The sequence below is a fragment of the Arvicanthis niloticus genome, chromosome 7, assembly GCF_011762505.2.
Source record: "Arvicanthis niloticus isolate mArvNil1 chromosome 7, mArvNil1.pat.X, whole genome shotgun sequence".
Taxonomy (NCBI): Eukaryota; Metazoa; Chordata; class Mammalia; order Rodentia; family Muridae; genus Arvicanthis; species Arvicanthis niloticus.
Genome location: NC_047664.1, coordinates 32424064 through 32450345, shown reverse-complemented (window position 1 = coordinate 32450345; position 26282 = coordinate 32424064). Strand labels below are relative to the sequence as shown.

The window sequence follows — 26282 nt, the reverse complement described above, 5'->3', positions numbered from 1 at the left end:
TACAGATGCAAGCTCCCCAAAAAGGCAGAGGAGAAAAAAAAAAATCAACACAGAAACCCTGTGTGTATAAGATTAAAATTATGGAACCTCAGATTTGCATCTGCTTATAACAACCAGAAAGGGCTCACTGCAACAAAGTACTGGATTTATAGCAAAAAGAAAAAAAAAATGTTCCATATATCAAACTCTTAACAGGCCTCTGAGTGGAGAATGTCTCAGGTTGACCTATGTTGCTCACGGACGCTAGATGAAACTGCTCTGGTCTCTAACACGTGACTTACCCAGGTCCCCAGGCCCGTCTGCTCACTTAGGCACACACGCCATGCTGAAACCCAGGCTGTGGTCTGACTCATCAAGGCTTGGGATGAGATTTAATCCTTGCTTAAGTTCGGTCAGGAGGGGGATCATTTGTGATGAAGCCATTCCTAGATTAACAGGCTAACGTTGTCATCAGCAGTGGGCCTGCCATAAGAACCTCTTCACTGTTCCTTTAGGCTCTCTGCGTGCCATGTGACACCGTCTGCCACCGCAGACTTTGCAGAGACCTTACCAGCAAGAAGGTCTGTCAGTCCCCCAGAGTGGCGGTTAGTACCTTACAAATGAACTCCAACCGTCCAAGTTTAGAGTGGAATCTCAGTGAGACCTTTCAAAACCAGTCCCTAAGTCAACAGCCCTTTGGCCTGGACCTCTCCACTCATACAACCATGAACTAAACTAAATAAAAACTCATTCCAAGGGTGGAGAGACGGCTCGGTGGTTAAGAGTATTTGTTGCTCTCACAGAGGACCTGGGCTCAATTCCCAGCACCCACAAGGCAGCTCACAACCACCTGTAACTCCAGGTCCATGAGCTCTGACAGCACCAGCAGCAGATATGCACACAATGTACATATATACATGCAGGTAAAACATGTACACATATACAAAAAATAAGTATTTTTAGAACAAACTTTAAAAAGTAAACAAGTATTTGTTCTATAGAAATTACCCAAGCTGTGTATGTCGGTCATATAGGGTAACAAAAACAGACTAAAACACCTTTGTACCCAATTTCTTCAAGCGTCTGATAGTTTTCAAATATTAAATCATCCTTATCATTTTATCAAGAGTCATACCACACAGCCTTGTAGTGTATCAAAACACAAAACATGAGATTCACTAGCCAAACCACTCGGTTCTCCTGCTGAACTTCATTTAAGTTTATACCCACATGGAGAATGTGTGACTCTTAGATGCTGGCACGGGAGGCAGCCACGATGGGCAGGCCTGGAATCTCAGCCCTGGCAAGGCTAAGGCAGGATCTGCTGAGGTCAGCCTGGGATACAGAACGAGTTATAGGCCAACCAACAACTATATACTGAGACCACCCCTTACCACCACCACCACCCCCTCCTGCAAAAATAAAATAAATGTGTAGGAGTGTCACCGTCCCTAGTACAAAAAGGCTGGAAAAAAACGTGATTAATCTCTAAATATGAGTGCCCCTGAGGATCCAGGACCTGCTCACACTGGAGTGATGTCTGCGACAGATTGTCCGATTCCAGCACCTATGGATCCAGCTTGATACCACACAAGCTGATCACACGATACAGTAACTGCGTGCAATCTGATATCTTGCATATGACATCTACTGACAATTTGTTTTAAATTGCTAACTACAAAATTTCCAAGGTCAGGGCCAATAGAAGAGACTATTTAATGTACCATTCCTTCCCCCCTAACCCTGGTCCCTGGGGGTCAGGGGCTCTGCAGACTTGATGCCTGTCACCTGCATACTCCTCTTGTGGGAGATCTGGTCACCGCCAGCAGTGGCTCCTGATCAGTCTTCCTCAGAAAGTTTCTGGGGGATGGGATGGCAGCCAGAGCAAGTGACCTCACCACGCATTTCTGCAGAACAGTTATAGCCAGGAGTTTGACTGCAGCTTCCGTGAATAGAACCCTTACATGCTTATGAGTAACACAGGGCTGGTGGGTAGCCCTGAGTTGAGCTACATAGATGTCAACTTCATAAAATGTCCAGCAACTGAGGTGCTGCATGAAGTGCCTCCCACTGGGACTCACCACAATGCACAAAGGAACATCTTCCATCATGTCTATCTGAGGGAATGAGGCATGAAGGAGGGGCTCAGCCTGGCCCCAACTAATACCAATCTAGCCCTAACGTACTTCTGGGCCATTATCTGTGGTCAGACAGAACTCAATGCCCTCCAATACCCCAAGCTCCAGTCCTGTGTGTGCTGGCCCCTTGCATCCCGCTGGAAACCCAGCCCAGGCCTGGCAAGCTATGTTCAGTATGCAGCAGCTCCCAGAGGCCAGACCAAGACCTTTTCAAAGACACCACCAGCCCCGTGTTCCACATCAGCATGTGAGGGTTCTCTGCCTAGAACCATTCGTGGAAGCTACAGTCAAACTTCTGCAGAAATGCATGGTGAGGTCACTTGCTCTGGCTGCCATTCCATCCCCAGAAACTTCCTGAAGAAGACTGATCATGAGCCACTGCTGGCCATGACCATATCTCCCCCAAGAGGAACGTGCAGGTGTCATCAGGTCTGCAGAGTCCTTACCACAGTCTGCATCCCATTCCTCTCACCTTATTGGCAGGTTCTTATCACAGTCTTCACTGTCCACAGAGCAGGAAGAGTAGAGGAAGCCAGGCAGGATCCATGCGGAAGGTTAGACCCGTGCCTGCTCTGGCTACACTGTCCTTTATGGCAGTCTACCCTGCATGGCGTCAGTGCTCATCCTGGCCCAACCACTCTGTACCACTCTCTTCTCATGAAGCAACAACAGCTATTGCAAAAACCACTTGGAGCCCAGGCTAACCCAGAAACCCACCAATAAGATACAAAGCAGGATATGGTAAAGAATTTAATTTGAGCACAGTCATCATTTAGGGTGCTGGAGAGAGAACACGGCCGTTAAGTGTGCTTTCTGCTCTCTAGGATCTGAGTTCAGTATTGACATCGGGCAGCTTAAAACTGCCTTCAACTCCAGTTCCAGGGGACCCGGTGTGCTCTCTGGCCTCTTATGGGTACCAACGCATAATAACACACCTATAATAACACATAATAACACTCATGCCTGTATGCACACACACTTTAAAAAATAATTCTAAATTGTTAAATAATTCAAGCTAATTTTTTTCTGCTAAAGATGATCATTTTGTATCATTTAAAGTAGATGGGGCAATGGTGGCTTTTCACCCATAACTATATAGACCCACAGTCCTCTCTCTAAAGAGAGCACAGTGACCCTGCGGGTCATGAGACTCTGCGTGGACAGATCACAGGGTCTGCATGCTCTGTGTGTGTCAGGCAGGTGAGGGCAACACATATCAGATGGTATGGAAGGGTATCCTGCTCCAGGATAAACTACCACCTTCTGGGACACAGGCTCCATATGGGTCCACTGGGGCTCTGCAGCCCAGGGTAAGGTGAGACCACTCTCCCAAGGCTATGTCTTTGTGTCATTTTGGGTTAGAAATCCATGAAGAGCCTGGGAGGAAAAAAACCAACCAAACAAAAAACATCTGTTCACAGAATAACCGCCTAGTGTGCTAGCCACTGCAGTGTGTGAACTGCCATGTCCTGCAGTACCGTCCCTAACTTGTAACACGTGTAATGTAGCATCCTGTAGCACAACATCTGAGGTGAATGCCCATTCACCATTCACCCTGCCGCACCCCAAGTGCTACTCAGTGTGGCACAGTGGAAAATCCTCCATGACAAAGACACCTTTCTCTGCAAGCTTGAACCATGGCTCCTTTCCCAGGAGGAAAAAGGCCAGATTAAGCTGTCTCACATTTGGTAGACCTAGGGAGAGGTAAACACATCCCTTCTACAGAGAGAAAGGCATGTGCACACAGGGTCCTGGGTGGTGATGGTGGTGCTGGTGCTGGTGGTGGTGGTGGTGGTGGTGGTGGTGGTGCTGCTGCTGCTGCTGCTGCTGCTGTTGCTGCTGCTGCTGCTGCTGCTGCTGCTGCAGGAGGAGGAAGTACTAGGCATAAGAAGGCCATGGGAAAGGCCCCACAGGACTGTTACTAAAACATTTCCAGAGTTATCTTCAGAAGAACTGCTAGCTAAACATCATGTCAGACACCAGCTGGACACAAGGACGGATGTGAGGTGCACACATATTCACCCAGTATCCTGTAGCCTCAGCAGACCCAAGACTCGAGGACAGACAGAGCACCAGTCACTCTGAGGGAAACCTTGAAGCTGGCCAGGGCATCCCATCCACCAGGAAGGGCAGGGCAGGCAGGGTCTGCTCACCAATGCACCTCTTAGAGGTGAGGTCTGAGGATTCACACATACCTCTGCCCAAAAGGAATGCCTTTGGATGCACAAGGATTTGGCTTTCCTTTTGTCTATGACAGTGTTTGTGTCAAATCAGAATCATGGAGCAGCAGCAGAATTTGACACCAGACAGCCCCAAATGTAATCATGCGCCTTCTCCCCCACAACCTAGCGGCTATAGGACCCTAGGCAGGAATATGCACGAGTACAAATGGGCTCATACACAGAATGGGACAAAGACTTGCCTGCTTCATTCAAGGAATAAAGACAGAAATGTCCAGCACCTGCCTGATGATAATATCTCCATGCAACTGTTGTCTTTCCCTAGCTTCATGCTGCTTTGCGATGTGCCCAACACTGCAGTCTCCCTTCCCTGAAACACCACTGCTCAGGGTATGGCAAAATCAAGTTGACTCAAGGCCCATGCCTGTGTGCAGTCCGTAGCAGGGCCTCTGCACCAGGATGAGTACAATAGCCATCAGCTCCCCGCCTCCACTGAAAACACAAGCCACCCGTCATTACACAGGGTCAGGGGCCAGTCAGACAGTATGAGCTGGCAGCCGGGCTCCTCACCATCAAAGAAAGGTGAGCACGGCACACTAAGGTATTTTAAGAGACCCCACAGTCACGTAATTTGTACAGAATATTGATGCTGTGACTATCCTGTTTTATAATTGCTATTACCGTGTCAACCTCACAACTATCTACAACAAGAAAACATAGTATGTTTTTCTGCCATCCCAGGTATCCTGGGTCTTGAGACCCATCCCACGGGAGGGGCACCTCTGTGACTCTGAGGCTGGATTACCATCATCACATCTAAGGACACTCCCATCCAAGCAGAGCTGTGGTGTCAGCTGAGCCGTGTCTTAGATGACTAGAACATCTGTGCATTCTATGAGCTTTTGTAAAAACCGCTGCTCAGACAACACCTATCATTGTACATGAAGCAGCAGCCAGGCCGGTAGGTAGCCACAAGGGCTGCAGCAGAGCTTAAAGGACCCCCAAACCCCGCCATGCATCTCACCATGCTGTTCACCCACGCCACCCCCTGGCAGACTGAGTTGCATCCAACTCTGGGTATCATCACTGCAGAGTCATCTGGGACACATGACCAGGAACAGATATCCTTCACTCCCTATGACTCTGGCTGCAGCAACCACCCTTGGGACAAGCACTACATCAATTTCTAGCTGAAGGAGCAAGAAACCCAGGCCTAGAGGGTAGGAAACAACAGAAGGAGTGAGAAGAACTTTTCCTACAAAACTGATATAGGGCCAGAGCCTGTGTCTGGAACTGTGTGACCCAGAACAGGTGCCTCTCCATCTTTGTGCCTCAGGCTCCCTGTCCATCAAATGGGTTATTAAATGATGACGATCTTCTCAAGTAAAGTCCTTCCTTCCAAGTATTAAAGCAATATGGCCTGCTGCATCCTCCCAATGGTACCTGCCACAAAATAAGTAAATGCATGACTGCTGTCTCCAATAAGGCTTTCTCTGGGGACTCTTATCAGTGACCCAGAAAACAAAGGGGCCCTAGATAAAAGCTCAGTGGGCAGGCACCCTCCCGGAAGGGGGCAACAGGAGCTTCAAAGGAATCTTGGTAGGGAGCAGTGGACTGATGGAGTATCCACTGGGATAGCCCCACTGTGTCTATCTAGTTAATGACTGTGCACACTTCTAGCACAGCACCTTCCACAGGTAGATTTCCTGTTACCACCCTGTTGCCACAGAGTAAAAAAGCAGGTACTCAGCATGGCTACCTAGGTACCAGTAAGCTGTCCTGCCTGATGGTAGTCCTCAGTCATTCTGTGCATCTACCTCAGTAACTCTGCTTCTCCTACCCCAGGGCCTTTGCACATGCTGCGCACAGCCTAGTATGCTCTAAACCAAGAAACCCAAGTTTCACTGCTAACTCCAAGGACTTCTTGAGGTCTCATCTCATCAAGTACATAACATCTTCACAACAAAGAGGTGCCTGGTCTCCCTGTCCTAACAAGCCAGGATTTTGTTTATAACTTCTCAATTACCTTAGTCATTTACTACATTGACTATAGCTACATGGAAATAACTGTGTGGGTCTGCCTGTCTGTCTGTCTGTCTGCCTGCCTGCCTGCCTGCCTGCCTGCCTGCCTGCCTGCCTGCCTATGTATAGAATCCAGAACCTGTCTGGCTATGTGGGTATAGAATCCAGAACCTCACATATATTAAGCACTTTCCACCAGTCAGCTACAAATGCACTCAGCCTAACTGTGTAAATTCCTTCTGCATACCGCACTTGCATGCTGACATAGCAGAGACATTGAATGTGGTTCCCAGAGGCCTCTCAAACTTTGGCCAGTGCCCCTCATAGGCACACTATACACCCAGGACCTGTGAAAGAAAGAGGAAACAGACACAGACCCCTATGTGTCCAGCTACCTAGCCATTCTAAGTGGTACGAGGACTGCCTTCACATTTCCGCACCGAACATCACGCAGCTCAACAGAACGGCACCTCAAGTCAGTATGCTGTGCCTACTGGGGGATGGGAGGTGGCTGCACGATCCCCACCCTCACTCAGGATGCCTCAGTGCTATTCTCTGTCCTCCTAGGAGACTGCCTCCCCGTTCAGTGCAGTACCCTGGAACATAGGTCTTGGTTCCTCTATGTGGCACTAACCAAAGAGGCACCAACCAAGGCAGATATGGCAGCTTCTCTCCCAGGGTCAATGAGGACTCAGGACAGCTACATCTTCCCCACATAATTAGGAAGAAGACAATAAGTGTTCCGCTTAATGCCATGGGAGGAAATCTGGACTAAGGTTGAGCAGGCAGCAAAACTAAGGTTGAGCAGGCAGCAAACAGCACATCCTGTGTCACCAGGCCTCTGCTCTGTTCCCAACAGTCCAACCAGCACAGACACCGGCAGTGTGCATGGCTCTGTGGGAAGGAACAATAGCAACACTGGCCAAACGTACCAGGAAGCTGGCTACGCAGCTGATGACGGGGCACAGACCACGGTACTGAGCCCAAGTGGGGGTGGGGTTGCTCGGTGTCCGGGCTCAGTGTCTCACCACACCACAGCTGTTCTGCCTTCCTTGCAAAGGCAGGGACCAGGGCCAGCCTTTTCCAAAAGCCCCAGCTGCACTCAGAATTAAGACACCCGCCTTCTGCCTCCCCAGACTCAAGACACAGGATACACGGGGCAAGCTATGGAAGCCAAAGGCCTGTTTGTAGCCAGCTCTCCTACTTAACTAACTGACCAGCCTGCTGAAAGCACTCCCCCTGTATGACTCGGTTCCTTCATCTGTGAGGGAAAGACAAAGCTGCTTTGGCAAGATTAAATAAGAAAAATTACAAGAGGCTAAAAACAGCACTTGCAGAGAACTAAGCACATAGTACTACTTATTAGCATAAGTGATAACTAAACGTGAGCTATATACTGAGTTATTTCACTTGCATGCCCCCGTCAGGATTTAGGCTCCTGAAATACATTTACCCCACATTACATCTGGTGTCCTAGTGCAGATTCACTAGTCACTGCAGAGCAGCTCTGGTCACAGTGTCCCCTTCTGAGGGGGGAAGGGGCGATTTTATGTTCTGCACTCAATAAGACTCTCATTTCTACTTCCAGGAGGAGAACACAAAAAGAAATATGTTATCAGAATTGCCCGATTTCATTTTCTCCCCTTCTCTCCTTAAACATGAGCAGCAATGGTAGACAGTACCAGATAAAATACACTTATCCAGACACTCAGCTTTGCCTCTGAGTCCAACTCCAAGAAACAGATTGCTGAGGTTACCACGTATGGTCATTTGTAACCCATTATTCCCAGAGATTTGAACACAGAAGAGGCCTGGCTGCTCTACGGCCATATGGAACACAATGCAGAGGAAGGGCCAATGAGTGTGGAGGAGGCCAGTCCTGACCAGGGAGGCAGAGATGCAAGCATACATAAGACAGCATGATGATCCACATTCTCTCTGTACTGAATAACCCAGGGCTGGGGTGCAGCTGGCAGAGGAAGGGCAGCCAAGGACCATGAACTTACTGTGCTCAGTTGTGTGGCCACGGGGCTACTTCTCCTTCCTGAAATAGCCGCTCTGATTAGCATGACTTCTGGCTCCTCCTGCCGCTGTGAATGGCCCCTCTTCCCACTAACGCCTCTTTCCTGAACCTAGGAGAGGATACCAGGGTGGCCAGCGCGCAGGAGGGCCCTACAAGTATAGGTGGCTCCAGAACCTAAGCCGGGAGCTGTGGGCAAGTGTGTGAAGCAAAGCACGCATGCTTGCACACTGACAAGGACGCTGTGAGCCTGAGGCTGTGGGCCAGCCTGCCAAGGGCCTGCAGAACAAGAGCAGTGCTGACTAGGGAGAGCCGGCAGACCAGGAAGGGCTGCCTGTCGCTCAGAGCGGCTCAGTGCCAACCTCAGAAGGTGGGGCTACTGTGTCCTACTATAGAGGCCTCCAAGCAGTCTCAGAGGACCTCCCCTCCTAAGGTGCAGAAGCATTCCTCCTAGCAGAGCCCCGCACCTACCTGCCTCCCAGACAGCTTCCCTCATTCTCTCCCCTGCCCTTGGCCTCTGCTTCTTCCAAACAGAACTGGAGAGAATTCATCCATAAACTCCGTACAATCATGCAAACGTTTAAAAATGAAAGCAAACAAAGAAACAAGTACTGAAAACCTGGGTCAGAGCAGAAAGGAAAGACCTTCTGAAGGTTGCCTTAAGGGCAGGTACGTGCTCTGCGGGTTCCCAGCTGCCTCCAGGCCAGAACACAAAGGGAAATTTTGGCTAGGCACACAGAGCTTGGTGACAGCCGGGACTTTAAAGGCCGAGCAACTGTCGGAGGCTGGGCTTGATCTATCACCTGGCTAACAGCAAGACAGTAATCAGCCAGCTTGTCCTTGTCCACGGCCGTCAGAAGTGCCGCGGCAGCTGTTCAAATGACTTTTTATGACAGGGTCGGTCACATCTCATAAGTGAGGTGGGCGTGCATTTATTTCCTCACTTACCTCTGTGCACTACTGTTCTGCCATAGCGTTTCATAAGAAAATGAGACATTTCACACAGAAAGAGGATGATGGGAAGAGACGGGAAGATCCACTCGGCAGCCTCGCTGGGCTCTGGGGGTACTGCTCCCCAGGAAAGCAGCTGGATCTGCTTCCAGGGCAGAGGGGAGACGGGTTGGGTTGCTGAGCTCAGGTGAGCTAGTGGACCCTAACACCTAATCCAGGCAAAAGGCAGAAAAGGCAGCAAACAGGACCTGGGGTTAGATAGGGCCATCTGTCCCTCTTACCAGCCACAGTGTCAGAGTGTCACCAACAGGACACTGACTCTTCACAGTACCTGTGTTCACCTCTATGAACTGGGTCCAATCCTAGCAGCCTCACTGGCAGCAAAACCCAGGACATGTGAGTGACTGCCAAGGGACGCCCGGGAGCCTAAGCACTGGCTGTCAACTGTCCTGTAGGACTAGAGTCGAAGCTCTGTCAGCCACACTGCCACAGACAAGCCATTCATTCCCAGCCTTGGTCCCAGCCTTGGTTTCTCCAGTGAGAAAACACTGAGGGCATTAAATGGGGCAGCACACAGTTATGAGGCCCTGAGGACTCAGGAGTTTCCAAACACCATCAAAACCTTGGGAAAAGGGCTGGGAGAAGGCTCCATCAGTAAGGTACTTGCTTTGGAAGCAAGGTCTAAGTTTGGATTCTTAGCACCACAAAACGAATGGGAAACAAATGACTAACAGACAGAGGCAGGGGGATCTGGGATTTACTGGCTACCCACTGTACCCAAACGGTTGACCTCTGGGCTGATAGAAAGATGTTGTCTTAAAAAATAAAAATAAGGCAGAGCAATAGAGGAAGATGCCCAACATCAACCTCTGGCCTTCATGGGCACACTTACAAAACATGCATGCATGCACACGTGTGTGTGAGCACACACACACGCATGCTACACACCCAAGGGGGTGATAGAAAGAGAGAAAGCAAGCCTGGCACAAAACGGCAGTTAGCAAAGCATACATTCTAGAATTTCAGTGGGGTGACAATGGTGCACGTTTACTATGTGCCAGTTAGAAACAAACGAACCTCAAGGAAAGCATCCCCACGACAGGGATGGGCAGGCAGAAGCGGTCACAAGGTACATCACCCACAGTGGTCCAACGCACAGAACTTGAAATGCTTTTACTGCTTGAAGTTGACTCTTTCTGTATCTGTCAGAGTGACCAGAACTGACTAAACAGACAAGGTCTCTTACTGTCCTAAGAGCCATCTTTCCCTTCCTCTAGGCAACACCTCCTTCCATCTCATCTTTCTTCCCTTTCCATCCTGTGACCAAACCTGAGACAAATAACGTAAGAAGGAAAGACTGGTTTGGGCTCTTGGTTTCTGGGGGTTTTCAGCTGGCTCCACTGTTGCCACCCACCTCATATCAGCGGAGCAAGAGAAGAGAGAGGGGCCAGGGATAAGACACAGCTTTCCAGGGCTACGACCCACCTCTACCCACCACCTTCCCGATGTGGCAGTGACTTACTTCCTCCAGACAGACCCCACCTAGTCCCTACCACCTCCCAGTAATGCTGCCAAGTTGTGGTTGTGCTGATATGGGGTAATGCATCGGTCACTTCAGAGCCAGTGTGGAGAGTCACTTCTCCAAAGCACTTTTGCTCTCTACGCCAAGGCTTTTGCTCTCTACGCCACGCCTTCTACGCATGCTCCTTTTAGGGGGCACTTTATGTGCAAGCCATAGCAATGAGTATCTCTTCTGAAATACGCAACCTGGGTACCCTTCCAGAGGATGTGGCCGTAACTGGAAACTACAGACTCAGAAAAGAAGTTTGAGACTGATTCTGGAATACACGTGATGACAAAGCATGACATCCAGATACAGAAAGGACAGGATGAGTGAGTACTTACTTTGCTTGAGCCTGGTCAGCCACCCACTCTCAGGACAGTCCCTTCTCTCCCAGCATTGCCTAGGGAACCTCATGACTGCCTCTCCCCACATTCACTCTCCATCCTTTCTCTCTGCTTTCCCTACTAATGTACTTACCACTTCCCCAAAAGGTACTTCTAAAAACCCATTATCATCACGGCCTTCTGCCACTCAAAAACCTAAAATGGTTCCTTATGTCTATGAACTTCAGATTGGCTCTACTTCTCAGATGTGTCAGCTCCTGCACACCCCATCCAGCTCCAAGTGGTACCCTACAAATAATCATTACCATGACAGCATGCCTGTACAGCAGCCATGACAGCAAGCAAACTGTAGGTGAAGAAAGGCACAGAAGTAGAAAATCAGGTCCCATCTCTAGCCCTGTCTCTCTAAGGACATGCACTACGGGCTCGTCCAAGCCACCTCTTGTCCACCACCCAGTCTTATTTTACAAAGATTACCGCTGACCACAAGTTATCCCAGGTACACCCTACACTTGCCCCAAGCAGTGCACAGCAGAAATTCCTATAGAGACACACCAGCTTCTTCACTAGCGTCGCTCATGTGCTGCAGGACAGCTGCCTCTGGCCCACACTGTACTCTGGCAATAAGCACCAAGCCAAGTCTCCTCCAAAGATTCACAGGAGACATGGCAGTTCTTGTCCTGGAGAACCCAGCAGACGTCAGAAACATGCCTTCCCAGATCAGCCTGGAAACCTGTCGGCAAAATGAATCTCACCACAGAATAGCATCAACATGTCACAGTTACAGACCACAGGCTCGATTCCTTACAGGAATTTTGCCTTTTGACTGGCCAAGGTTAGCAAGGCTAAGTGCTCCCTAAGCCATCACCACCACCGATGTTCACCCACCCCAGGCCTGCCCCATCCCTGCATGAGCACAGGAAAGGCAACTTTAAATAAGGCAATAGTTATGTCCTCTGTCCTCAGCGGCTTAAACCTGGAACTGCCTCAGGGGTTTGAGACTCCCCAGGAAGCATTAAGGTGAAGGCGCTTCTTTTTCTACTTCTACAAAGGACAATTGCCCAGTGCAAATTGATTCTGAAACTAATGATAAAATGGTAAACTAGAATGATAATTGTGAGCATCCACTGAGATGTGGATTAGCAGAAGCCAACCAATGATTCGGTTTTCTACATGGGAACATTTGTCTGCCCTCTTCCCCAGCCCCATCCTGAGTCAGGAGCTCTCCCTACCAACCCTTGTAGCACTGTCCAGGCCCCCAATGGCCATTGCAAAGCCTCTGTCAGAGCCTATGAAAGCTTTTAAAAACACACACACACAACCCTCCACACTCCAAGGTGACGTTGCCACATGGGATAAATTCCCCAATTTTATTTTATAGACATTCATTTAGGACTCAAAAAGCTCTAGGTATACACGCCAATCAACTTTCTTCTTCAGTGAAAATTGTATGGATGCATATGTATACTGTCTATGTGAGTATACATTATGTATATGAGACTGTCCCCAGATGCCAGAAGAAGGCATTAGGCCCCCTGGAAACAGGGTTGCAGGTGACTGTGAGCAGCACAAAAACTGAACGCAGGTCCTCTGAAAGAGTAGCACCCGCTCAACCACTGAGCCATCTCTCCAAACAGTGTAGTTTATTTTTTATTATTTACAAGAGCTCATTATGTAGCCAAGGCAAGCTTGGAACTTACTGTGTGGCTCGGGCTTACAAAGGCAACTGCTTGCAAAGCAAGTTTTAATAGCTGTGTGGTATTCAAAGGTCCAGCTTGAAGAACACTCACATCTGAATTCTGTCTCATCTCTTCCCACTCTTGTAAATTTCCCACTCTTGTAAATGATGCTGAGGGGAATGTTCTGCAGTGTAAAGTATGTGCCAGCCTTGTGGCTGTGCAGAAGAAACAGCTGGAGGTGTTGCCTGTTTAGACTCATTCTATAGACCTCCCTTGTGCTGAGGGTCCTGCCTTCCTGAGAGGAAAAAAGCTTCCCAGATGAGGTAAAACGACTCTGTAGGTGCATCTAATCTAATTTCTTTCTCAACAGGAAGCTACCAAGACAAACATCTCTGGGAAGGTGACCCAAAGTCTCTGGGAAGCTCTCAGACAAACATCTCAAAAACAGGGTAGGGAGGCAGGACCTCCAGCTAACTCTGTACATGTAACACCTACTCGTGGGTTAGTGCTCAACCCCAGCATAGGCTGTACCAATTCACAGTATTAGTATTTAAGTGCCTTCACCAGGAGGATGTCACATTTGACCTCCACAGCCCTGGAACAAAGCATTTTTAAACTTAATGGATTCATAACAGGCAGTGGTGACGCATGCTTTTAATCCCAGCACTTAGGAGGCAGAGGCAGGTGGATCTCTGAATTCAAGCCAACCTGATCTACAAAATGAGTTCCAGGATAGCCATCGTTACACATATTCTCTCTCTCTCTCTCTCTCTCTCAAACAAAACAAACAACAAAACACTTAATGGGTTCAAGAGGGAAGGCACAGGAGAACACTTGTTTAGCCCACCAGTACCCTCTATGATTAACATGATTAAAATAATAATTCTAAAATGGTGACTTGCTACACACACCCCAACCATGGAGACTGTGGCAAAGTCTAATCCCAATGGCTAGGGCTAAAACAGTCCCTTAAACATTCAGATCTTGAAGTCCTAACCCAAGGAGCTAGAAATCTGACTTCCTTTTGAAAAATTTAAATGGGGTTATCAGAGTAGCATCTTAATTCAAATTCACTGATGTTCATTCAAAAAGAGATTATGACACACACACAAGGATAATTGTGTGAGGACACACTGTGTGCAAGTCAAGGAAAGATGCTGCAAAAGGAGGGAACCTGTTCATGTATCAGGTTCTGATATCCAGATACCAGACAGTGGGAAGAAACTGCTTATTACGTAGGTCACATACACTGTTATTCAGATGACAGCACCCCAATTTGAGGAAGATATCATCTTTAAAATATAGAAACTCTAACAGTCATTTGGAAAGTGATCAATCAACCAGTGTGCTCTACACCCTCTCAAAACGATCAGAGGAATCCCAGACACACCCATATTCCCAGCCCTGTTCCCTACCCTGTCCTCTTCTGCATACATGTCATGTGCAGCTGAACCAGACCACCAGCTTAGTGTGTGCTGAAGAAATACCTCATATCCCCACAAACAGTCCCTTCTTCCTTCCTGAATGCTGCTTGGGGAAACGACTTGGGGAGCATCTGACTGCCGTAGTTCTAGAGGTCTGACAGGACAGATGTAAGGGAAATTGTGTACCTCACTACTGTGAGCTCCCCCAGCTCGGCACCTCCAACTCAATGACTTGGAGTCTCTTTACTCTAAAGGCTCCCACAGAAGGTTCAGAGTAAAGAATCAGACAGCAAGCTGACAACAGTTGCCTTCAGAGAAAGCTAATGTATAGGATAATGTATATACTCACAACTCCTGCTATACTCCAGCACCTCCGTGCACAACCGACTGTAACAAGGAGGAAAAAACACAGCACAGCGCATTTCCCACATCTGGGATGCGGCCCACAGGGAGGCAAGGGAAGGAGCGTATGAAAGACCTCAAGTAGCATCTTCCGCATGACAAACAGATGTCAAACTAGGAATTGGAGGACAGCCTTGGCTGAAGGGCCCACAAAACCACACTGGTGTTCCTTGCAGTCCATTCTATTCCTAGTGAGAATGAAATCTACCCCAAGCTCCAAAAAGCAAAATAATTGAGGTCACACCCAAACAGCCTCTCTAGGACTCCAGCTGATCACTGACCTGTGGTCCCCACACTAATTTCCCCAGACAAGTGCTACAGCCTAGCTCCACCCTGCAGTCCTCTAACTCACTTCCCATTGGCTTACAAATTTACCAGGGCCTGGGATAGGTAGCACAGAACATTTGTAAACTCCTGGGTTCCCAATGAGACGCTGAGTTCAAGACCACACTAAAAACCATAGTACCTGTGCTTCTACTGGGCTTGTCCTCCTTAGAATACCCACTGAGCCATACCCCTCAGTGTCCCCATCTCTTCAGATGGCCACTGTGGTGCCATGGCCAGGTCCTACATGAGTAACCCCAAAGAGAAGGAACACACTACTCCATGTAGTCTTAAAGTGCCTGTTCTGGTGAACTGTCCACAAGGAAGCCGGCAGGTTCGCAGGGAGCCACTTCAGTGTGTGCATGTGTGCACAGGAGCATCTGGAGGAGTGTGTCCGTGTAGGTGCACACTCGTGCGGTAGGTATGCTGAGAAGGCCAGAGGCCAACCTTGGGTATAGCAAGCACCTCAGAAGCCTGTTATTTGAGACAGGGACTCTCGAAGGCCTGGAGAGTGGCATCTAACCACACAGCCCAGGGTAGATGCCCAGAGAGCCTTAGCAATCTGCTGAGCTCTACCTCCCCAGTGCTGGGATTAAAATCATTTGCCACTCCGCCTAGCTTTTTAATGTGGGCTTTAGGAACTGAACTCAAGTCTTCATGCTTACATGAAGGTATTTTACCATCTGAGCCATCTCTCATTCCCTCCGTCCAGACTTGAAAGGTCAAATGCCCAGACCAGCACTGGTCAGCTTGAGTTCTGCGCTGGTCTATATCATTCACTCCCCGCCTTGTACAGGTCAGCTCCTGAAGCGCATGGAGGAGCCCAGCTAACCACTCCACCCAAATGAACTACAACCCACAGTTATCTTCCCTGGCATGAGTGTCACCACATGAACCAGAAACAACTCAGCAGAGTTTGACAAGATGGGGACTTTAAGAGATGAAAGTAGTATTCGAAAAGGTCAATGTCACAAAATTTCTGTGTCATGGTTTCCTTCTATCTTGTTCTTCTATCTGTTTAAATGAGGATCCAAATAAAGCCTTGTGATGTGGATTGAATGTCTCTTTGGTTCCCTTACAAAATAGGCCCTTCCTCTTCTTTTTCCAATACATGTTTATAGACCAGGATTGGAGATGGAGAGATGGTTCAGAAATTAAAAAGCACTGGCTTCTCTTTTAGAGAATCTGGGTTTGGGTCCCAGCACCCACATGGTGGCTCACAGCCACCAGTAGCTCCAGTTCCAGGGTATCTAGTGCCCTCTTCTGTTCTCTGCAGGTACCACTCATGTAAAACAAAAATCAAATCTGTAAAGTCTGGGCTTATTTTCACCTAGTAGAATTTGAGGCCTCCAGACTCAGCTGACTCCCAGGCGTTATCTCATAGATCACAGCCCCTCATTTCCTGTCAGTTGCTCATGGATCTGAGCTGGATCTGATTCTGGTTCCATTTCTGGTAAAAAACAGATCAGGGGTGGGGTTGTTCTTCCTCCAAGGGAGCACATGACCCACAGCCCACTTCCTCTTTGAGATAGTACAGGCCACTCAGCATAGAGCCTTCCCTTCATCCTTTCTTTGGAAACCCCAAGAAACAATCCTACAAGAAAGGAAGGGTATGGACGTGGAGCTCTCAGATGCCAAGACCCTGGGCTTAATCCTCACCACAAAAGAAAAAAAAATAAGTTAAGTGATTACTTTTCTTTATCTACAAATTGTTAAAATGTGTTTCCTAGCATCATGACTGTTATTTAAGTAATAATGTTTTTAAAGTAAGTTATAGATCAAAGTTGTGTGCCAACCAAAGGTAACAACAAGCTAACCTCTATCTCAACCTGGATCTAAGACCTCCTGGTTCCTCTGAAGTCCCTGATCCTGGCCCCCTAAGCCTGCTCTCCAGGACCAGTTCATTCTAGAATGACAGTCTACAAACAGGCCCCACATTTCTAAGGCTGAGGAAAAGATGCAGGTGGTTTCCTATGCTCCCCATGCTGGGAAACCAAGCCCCAGATGTGTGCACATTAAATCTTCTAATTCTTTCTTTATAATTGAGCCACTAAAAAAAAAAAATGACAGTTTCCAATAAACACAAAACTGCTTCCTTTTCTACAGAAGTCTTTGCTAATTGTGTATGGGACATTCCCAGTGCACTAGGGGAGCACAGTTAGAACCACTATCTTCCAGCTCCAGACTTCCATAACACAGCAGCCTGCTGCTGGCAGGACAACGCTTGGAGGTGTTTGCTCTCTGTGGTCCCAGGAAACTGCTACAGACACCTACTTTTCCTAATAGACTCTGCAACCCCAGAAGATCAGTCAAGGTGGTCTACCCCTATACGTCAAGGAAGCAGGGTAGAAACAGGCCACTTGTCAGTACAGAAGGAACTCAAGATCAGGTTCTGGCTCTCAGACTGGCCACTGATACAAATTCAGAGGACAGTGCATGGTATCTTGCTGGACATACCTCTTGAAGGTAAAACGCCCTCAGACCGTTGAAATACTAAGCCAACAGATACCCCACATGACTGGGAGTTTACAATGTCACTAGGCCATACACTGAAAGCTCTTCAATTCAAGGAATAAAAGTTAAGTAAGGTGTCCAGTAGAACGTAATAGTAAGGACCTATGGCTGAAGGCACCACACACTTTAGTCAGAGGACGTGGAGAAATGAAGTAGGTGCTGACCAGGAAGTTCCTTCCTGATAGCTAGCTTTCACACTACTAGACTGGAAGGGGTTATGCAGGTTTGAGGAGAGGGGCATCAATAGACTTACCCACCTGTGAACCCTGTGAGCTACAATAGGGACCCTGGTGAGGCAAGCTCTGCCTATGGATGCAACAGTAGCAACAATGTTGCTTTTGCTTTCTAATTACAGTTAAGGCTTTGCACCACGGGCTGAAAGACAGTAGCAAGAGTAAATCTGTAAGTCTGGCCAAGAGCCTACAGCTGGGAGCTCACAGGCCCTAGACGAGAACTTAGTATTTTTCTATTAAAACAGACGTAATTAATCAACTGCCTCTGAATTCAGATCTCTCTACTTATAGATCAGCCTGACCCTCAGACCTCATCGGAGGGGGTCTCTGTGCAGAGGCCATTGGTTAGCACAGAAACTCACAATGCATCCAAGAACAGAGAATGATTGTCAGTGGAGCTATCGAACACAGCTGGGACATCTATAACACGCAAGGCTCAGAACCATTGCAGAAGGGTGAGGGAGTGGGATGATTATAAAAGCCAGGGAGGTGGGGAGGTCTAGAGTGAGAAACAGTATCCTCTGGATATAAGAGTAGAAAGGGGGCCATGAGTTCCATCTCTAATTGAGGCGCTCCAGAGAGACGATGGCATCTGGGTAAGGGAGAGCCATGTTTTTTAAGGATATGGCCCCTGGCAGGTTGACAATGCTGCAGTGGATGGCCCCACATATAGAAGTGTGTGTGTGTGTGTGTGTGTGTGTGTGTGTGTATAATTAATGTATATGTATATATATTGGACTTTTCACGGGTTATTTTTAAAAGTACTAACATGAGTTTGAAGGGGATAGGGAGGTGGTTTGGGTCTGGGAAGGGTTAGGGGGGAGAAAAGTGAAAATGGTCAAAATATGTTATATGAAATTCTCAAATAATTAGTAAAGATGTTTTCTAAAGGTTTAGCTGGTGGGGGGGGGGAATCCAAAGTAAATAAGCATTGACTATACTCAATAGTCACAGTTCCATCAACAATCACACATGGCCACTGCCAACTTGTCTGGCCCACTGCAGGCCAAACTAGCCACCAGTTTTGGCAGCATTCCAGTCACTCAAATCCCTGCTTCCTGTGAGTCCCTCAGAAAGAGGCTGGCTAAGACACCCTGGGGAATCGGGTCAATATTTAAGAGGAACTGGCTTTGGAACTGGTCCCCAGGGAGCCAGAAGAGAGGAACTGGTAGGGGCTAGAGACAAGAGCTGTCAGCCTGCCAGCCTTCCTTCTCTCTTTATAGTGAGAGTCCCTAGGTCCAGGGAGGTCTACCAGCCTCCAATCTGCAGACACAGTGAGGACAGGAGGGTAAGAACTGAGCCATCACCTTAAGTGTAACCAGGGCCTGCAGCCCAGTGTGGTCATTTAATCATTAGCTAGGGCTTTGTGCTCCCTTTGTGCGTAAGCTGACACCACCAAAGGTCAACATGTCCTAGCCTTGCCTCACAATCCCTCTACCTGCAGAGGGAAGGACAAAAGCTCAAACAAGAACCAACCTGGCTTTCAAAGACGGTGACAAAGGGAGCCAGCCTGCCTTTGGGAGGCTGGCATTGTTGGGTACATTTGTAGGGAGATTTTCCATTTCCCAGTAGGACCTGTGCTGAGACGTGTAGCTCCCGGCTACAGATGACAGCACAAGGCTTCCAGGAACCTCGTCTCTGGGACTGCCTTTCCCAGAAACCCAGAAGCCTAAAACCCTCACAGTTGGACACAGTCAAAAGATGGATGTTATTTTAGGTGTGGGAGGGGATGGTGAAATCAAAGAAAAAGAAGGATCAAAGTCTGGCTTGTGGCTGGATGGGAGGAGCCACAAACTTCCCAAAGATCTGTGCCTCCAAGGTCACCACATTTCGGATGTTTTAAAAGAGAACTGAAACAAGACACTGATGAGCAAAGATCTGGGCTCAAGTCAGGCATCCCAGGGAAGCATCCATGAACACTGGCCCAGCCCTGGCTGGTCTACCAGCATCCGGCTCACAGCATCACTGCAGGCTACATAAGGAACCCCTAGTAGTTTGGCTCAACTGTCTTTCCCTGGAGAAAGGGGTACCACGGTCCTGCCTAAGGTCCCTGACAGGTCACAGACAAAGGCTGCTTCTCAGTGAGTGACCTACCAGTTCTCTTCCCAGCCTGGGCCTCACACAGAGCTTCCCTGAGCCCGTTCTATTCCTATATACTATTCCTAGGAAGACGAGTTCACTGCTCTGCAGCCAGAGTGGCTTCTCCCATCAGTCCGTAGTTGTCTGGAGAAAAAGTAAGCAATATGACAATGGTCCCAGAGCATTGGCTTCCTGAGGCTACTGGAACAAGAACCCCACACTGCACACCTCAAAACCCACATGTGGGGCTAGAAACGAGAGGCTGGGGAGTCAGCAGGGCTATACCTCAAGGGCCAGATCTCAAGACTGGTCCTATCTCTTGCATCCTAACATGACCACTGTAGCCTTGGGATCCGGGGTCTTGTAGACACTTTGCTTCTATCCCTGCTTCCATTATCAGAAGGCCTTTTTCCTGCACAACTCCATGTGTGGATATAGGCCCATCCTCACCCTGCATGTTCACATTCCCAGAGTTACAGCTCTGAGATAGGTGTGACTGTTAAGGAAACATCATTTTGAGTTATCCCTACAACCCTCTAACTTCCCAGTAAGAGACAAGGTATTGATGAAGAGATTCCTCACACTGGCTATCCATCGACTAGGACAGCGAAATTAGATGTTAGCATTAGAATTTCTCTAGGAATCGTATGCTAGAAGAAATGTCTGAAGCCTGGTGTCAGCCAGAGGGGAGGCTGGTCTCATAAAGGTATTTTACACAGTTCTGACTACTGATCAGACTCGGATGTAGAAGGGACTGGAACCCAGACAATGATGGGCCAGTGGTGGACAGGACCACACCATGACCAAGATGGCCTAGTTGTGCAAACGCTTGCACTCTATTTAAAATTAAGCCTCATGCCAGTCCAAGAAGACAGACTCAGTAGTCACTAAACCTCTTGATTTCTTCCTCTTCCTGGTGTGACGATATTGGAAAATAAATCTCTCTCTGCTTTTCTCCATTGCTTGTTTCTTTAACTGGCTTATTGAGGACCAGTGGCTGAACCTAAGCGGGTAGGGCTGCAGGGACCAGACTCTTGACTCTTGACAACTCCAGTAATACCAGCATAGTGTCCTCGGGAACCCAGAGAAGTGAGGATGCCAGCTATTTGTTCTTCCCATCACACACATTTCGTTAGATGAACAGCCAGGTGTGAGTTCAACTGTGAGGGGCAACTGTGGGGTCACCCCTCATCTCAATATACACCTCACTCTCTTCAAGTCAGTCACAGGTACAAGGAGGTAAGAACACTTCAAAGCAAAGCTAAGAAGATGAGCATCTGAGAGAGTTCAGGACTGTGGCTTTAAAGCCTGTCCATCCACAGCCACCCATACCTTAAGGACAATGGCATTCAGGCTTCCCTGAAACCTACAGGATGGTGTAGGAAAAGGATCCGTAAGTATGTAATAAACGTGTCTCCACTAGCCAGGCCGGAGAGCCAGGCTGATCTGCGCTGCCCTCAAGGAGCTGCCTGCTCCTGCAGAGTATGAACAACTCTGGGGACACAGAGTCCTGCCTAACTCTGGGTTCTGTGCCTCCTTGGACTCACTGAAACCCAGCTACCTGCAATCTATACTAGCGCTTGCTGGAAAGAGACAGCATGAGTCACTGTGTGATGCCCCCACCTTAGGGAAGTGAGGAGGGCTGGAAGACCGGCTGGTAAGAAAAAGGCCTGAGGCTCTTCCCCAAGCAAACAACAAGGCTCCACAAGGGGCTGCTGACCTCACACCTTCCCACTTTCCAGTCTTGTCCTCAGGTAAGTCACACCGGCCTGGACATAAGCCAGATACCCTGGCTTTTTGCTCATCCCACCTCCATCTGCTCAGTTTCCCCCAGATCCTCTGTCCCCAAGGGTTCCCTGATTTCCAACACCCAATGCTGTATGTTCACCTTAACCTCACTCTGGAATAGTTGAGGCTCAATGTGAACTTTGCAATTATTTTTACCAATGTGGTAGATCCGATCCACAAGCAGGAAACCAACAGCCATCCAGCTCCTTGACTTACCTCATGGACACCATAAATTTATACAAAGAGGCCACTGCAGAAGATGCCCACATAGCCCTGGAGTACAAGGCTACCCACTCCATTGTCCTAGACTACTGGTCACCCAGCACCTGTTTGCCAAACTCCCAATATTCAACAGATGAAAACCTTGAGTGGCTTTGAAATCTGTTACTGCTAAATTTACCACAGAATAAGAGAATCATTAAAGCTGGGCAGTGGTGGCACACGCCTTTAATCTCAGCACTTGGGAGGCAGAGGCAGGCGGATTTCTGAGTTCGAGGCCAGCCTGGTCTACAGAGTGAGTTCCAGGACAGCCAGGGCTACACAGAGAAACCCTGTCTGGAAAAACAAACAAAAAAAAAAGAAAGAAAAAAAAAGAAAGAAAAAAAAGAATCACTAAAGTATGCTCTTTCCATTCCTCTGGAGTGCTTCCTCACCCACTTGGTAGACAATTAATTTTGAAATAACTCAAGACCTAGGAAAGACCATGACCAGTTGTAGAAATGCAAAGACGAAAGGAAGCCCTGCACAGATTTCTAAATAAGTCAGTCTGTCCTCCTGTTGATCTTGTTTCTCTGCGTGTTTGGAGGAATTAAGCAAACCTGACTGAACAAGGTGCCAATACATACACACATACACACCACAGGCACACAGTGTATGCACACACATATATGCTCACACACACACACCCCACATGCACACCATGCATGAACACATGTACCGCAATACAGACACCTGTACATGCATAACTTGAATTACAACAATCCAAAATATAACTTTCTTCTTAAAAGCCTGCTTCAGAAAGTTCCATTGCCAGCTTCTATAGACTCTGACTCCTGAGGTCACATTTCAGAGATACAGCTTGTTTGCCTTGCTCCAATTAAACAAAACAAAGCAAAGCCTTTATGAGTTCAAAACGGTACCAGGTAACCTTTCTTCCTTGCAGCATGAGAAACAGCAAAGCCACACCGTGTATGCACCTGGTAGGGGCATGAGCTGTGCACCTGTGTGTGCACCTGCGTGTGGCACCTGCGCCTACACCTGCAGCTGTGCCCTGCAGCTGGCACTGCCCTGAAAGCCCCACAAATACACCCTGGGAAGTCCTACCTTATGATGGAGCCCCCCTGTAAGCAGTATGGTACTGAGGTAGCTACACCTCTGTTCCTTACAGGCCACCTGTAAAGGAGCCATCAGAGGCCCCCTCAGAAAACACATCATGGGCATGGACCCCAGAAGCTCCACAGGAAAAGCCATTCCTGCATCTGAGATCAGGATTCCATTGTGACTAACACAAACCTGCGTTGGACAGCACTTGAAGTAAAAGTGACAACAATGCATACTTTGCCTCTGTATGAGCTTCAGTGGAAAGCTGTCAGGCTACGTTTATACCATAGTTGTGTCTCTGTAGGACAATCTGATCCCGGTGGCTACCAAGAGATACATACACCTGTCTAACAGCGCTACCCTGTCCCATGCTTCTTGTCCTGTCTCCAAAGAGGATCCACTGGACACAAAACATTGCATGACCTCCATACCCTTGCCCTCCAGAAATAGAGGATTTCTCTTAAGTTCATCAGACTGGTTCTCCCCGTCAGGCAGCAAAGCAGTAAGATAACAAAGTAAAGTCAACAACAGAACCACAAAATTAAAAGACTTCATTGTCCTGTCCAACTCAAGGAACAAGCAAATCAGGCTCAGCCCATTCAGCCTTTGCATTCTGTAAGGTGTGAACAGCACTGAGCATTTTCAGTGTGTTTATATGTTTGGTTTGGTTGGTTGGTTGGTTTGGGGGGGGGGGGTTGTTTTGTTGCTGTTTCTGAGACAGGGTCTTGTTATATATCACTGACTGTCCTGGAACTCCCTGTGTAGATCAGACTGGCCCCAAACTCACAGAAATCTATCTTCCTGTCTGCCTCCCAAGGCCTGGAAAACTAAAGGCATGTATCACCATGCGCAGCTAGTGTTAAATTGTGACACATCACTTCAGTTGTTACAAGGACCCTGCAAGAAAGTGGTTACACACCATTTTGCAGAAAAGTGGGACTTTTATGAAAAGGAACTCAGATCCACATCATAGGACTCTCTGTGTCACCGCCTGGACAGGACCAGATTTATGTACCTTAGCCTGACACTTGAAAGTCCTATAACATTCTGTGCTTATGTGTACATGTGACCACATACATGTACATGCATTCACAAGTCTGTAGAACAGCTAAGTTTCAGACCCCGCCTCTAAAGAACCTGTCACCTCCCTCGTCACTGATGTCAACTCTCTCATCACTGAGGTTCCCACTGCCTAGGACAGACAGAAACAGACCATAAAACCACCAATGCCCCTCACTGTTCTGAAAACCACACTGCCCTATCCATACACTACTACCTTGGGTCCTAATGAAGTTACAATGAAGCAAACTTTTGAAGACAGCCATGGGTCAGGACATGTCCTACCACCTGGGTCAACATCTTCTGCAATGGCCTACATAACCTATGTTCTCCTTTTTCCCCCTCCTTACAGACAAAGTGCAAGCCTCCAGCCAGGCTTTGTGGAACAGGTTTGTAGTCCTCACTGCTCCAGAGGCTAAGAGAGGAAGATCACAAGTTCAAGGCCAGCCTACGCAACTTAGTGAAAACCTGTCTCAAAATAAAAAGGGGTAAAGAGTTATACCTTTATAGCCCTTTTGTAGCTCTGTGAAGGAGTACCTGCCTAGCCTGTATAAAACCCTGGGCTCAATGTTAAACATGTTCACGCGCGCACGAGCGCACGCGCATGCGCACATACACACACACACACACACACACACACACACAAACTCATAGCCCACCCACCATGCTTGCTTCATCAACAACGTCATCACTTACAAAGAGAGGTTCGCCTTCCAGCTCCTAGTCTCAATCACACCAACTAACACTTTCAGTTCATGTATTACGCCAACCTCACATCCCACTTTTTTAAGCCAGAAGGAGAAAAAGGCACTGCTATCAGCAGAGAAACAGGACCCAGTATCACAGGTTAATGTCTGGCAGCCATTCCAAAGGTCCCTCCTCCCCATCATGAAGGCACCTTTGTTCCCACAAATAAATGGACCTTAAAGGCGACAGTGTCCCTAGAGCCAATCACTGATCAAAGGCTGTCACTCATCCATCTGGTAAGGCTTATCATGCCCTTCTTACTGTCCAGAACAGTGAAATGTGCCACAGTGATTCAAACTATCACTCCCCAAGCCTGCACCACTCCAGGTCTCAGACAAACCTGCAGCTCACCGGGTTGAAATATGCTAGATGAAGTGAACTCTGCAGGTTCACACCCACCAAACAGAGGCAGGAAGCACAGGAGGCAGGTGGAGAAAAAGCCACCAGCCCAGGACCGAGGAGGAGGAGGACAGGTGGTATAGACGGCAGGACCACGGCATGGGCATGGCCAACCTCAGAAGCAACTGCCAACTACAGCTGCATACGGCATATCCAGAAAGCATGTAGGCCAGCTGCTCCCCAAGCTGGACAGAATATGAGTCACCAGGACCCCTAATTTCACAAGCAGAAGAGGGAGGCAGGAGTATCTCAGAGGGACACTTCATGTGTCAGCTCAGGTGACACTTAGACCAGGGATGCTGTGAGAGGACTCAGGAGACATGGACACTGGAACCTCTGCTTGTCACGGTCATCCATGAGCAGTGAGCTCTTGGCGTGTCTGCAGCCACTGGTTCCAGGATGTTCATCCCACAGACGTCTTCTGTAAACTCTGGAGACAGTCACCAGCCCAGAACAGGAAACACTGCAACCCTAAATAATCATTAATTTCCCTTCCACTTTTACTAAGTGGGCAGTTTTGCACAAGACAGCTCCTTGTTTTACAAATGTGTTACACCAAACACTAGAAACAGCATTGTAACCATCCTGGCAGGAGGGAAAATATTCTAAAGAGCCCAGAGTGCCCCTCCCTCCCTATGGGACCATTGAGACAATAGTCCCCAAAGAATTGAAAATTTTCCCCAGGAAACTCGTGCTGGGAGAAAGCCTAAAGTTAATGCCCGGTGCCAGTCAGAGGACAACTGTCTCCCAGGAAGAGTTCATGCTGTTCTGGCAACTTCAGACCACCTTGTAGGAAAGAAGAGGCCAAAGATGATGGGTGGAGCCAACCTATGTTTAAACTATGGTCAACTGGTGTTTAAACCCAAAATCTATCAGTGCCCATGAAAACAGACTTGGGGGTGGGGGAGATACCAAAGGGAGGGGAGGGCAGTACCAGACCTCCGAGAACATCCAGTACATTTCCTTTCCCTGGCTTCTCCTATTGTCTCTTTAATTGACAAGTTGGGGGTGGTTGGCCAAGCCTAGCTTGTTAGGGCTGCTAGGGCCCAAGTTCTAAGGAAAGACTCCAGCAACAACAGACTCTGTGAGAAACACTAACCTCAGCACACACACAGC

General features: G+C 48.2%; 1 protein-coding gene and 1 long non-coding RNA gene across 8 annotated transcripts in view; one reads left to right on the top strand and one right to left on the bottom strand.

Moving 5' to 3' along the window:
* The window catches only part of Tns3 (tensin 3), a 237110-nt gene that overhangs the window by 123860 nt on the left and 86968 nt on the right, over positions 1-26282 (bottom strand). The window contains exon 1 of one of the 7 annotated variants that reach the window (XM_076938147.1): positions 8326-8504. The exons of the other annotated variants lie outside the window; for them this stretch is intronic. Coding sequence (XP_076794262.1) covers positions 8326-8388 — 63 coding nt within the window. The 5' untranslated portion in view covers positions 8389-8504. Of the gene's footprint in view, positions 1-8325; positions 8505-26282 lie in introns of those variants that run through there. 7 annotated transcript variants of the gene reach the window in all.
* Positions 10399-16081, top strand: LOC143442957 (uncharacterized). The gene is made up of 2 exons (XR_013111582.1): positions 10399-11183; positions 15824-16081. It is a non-coding gene; the product is annotated as an uncharacterized LOC143442957 (long non-coding RNA).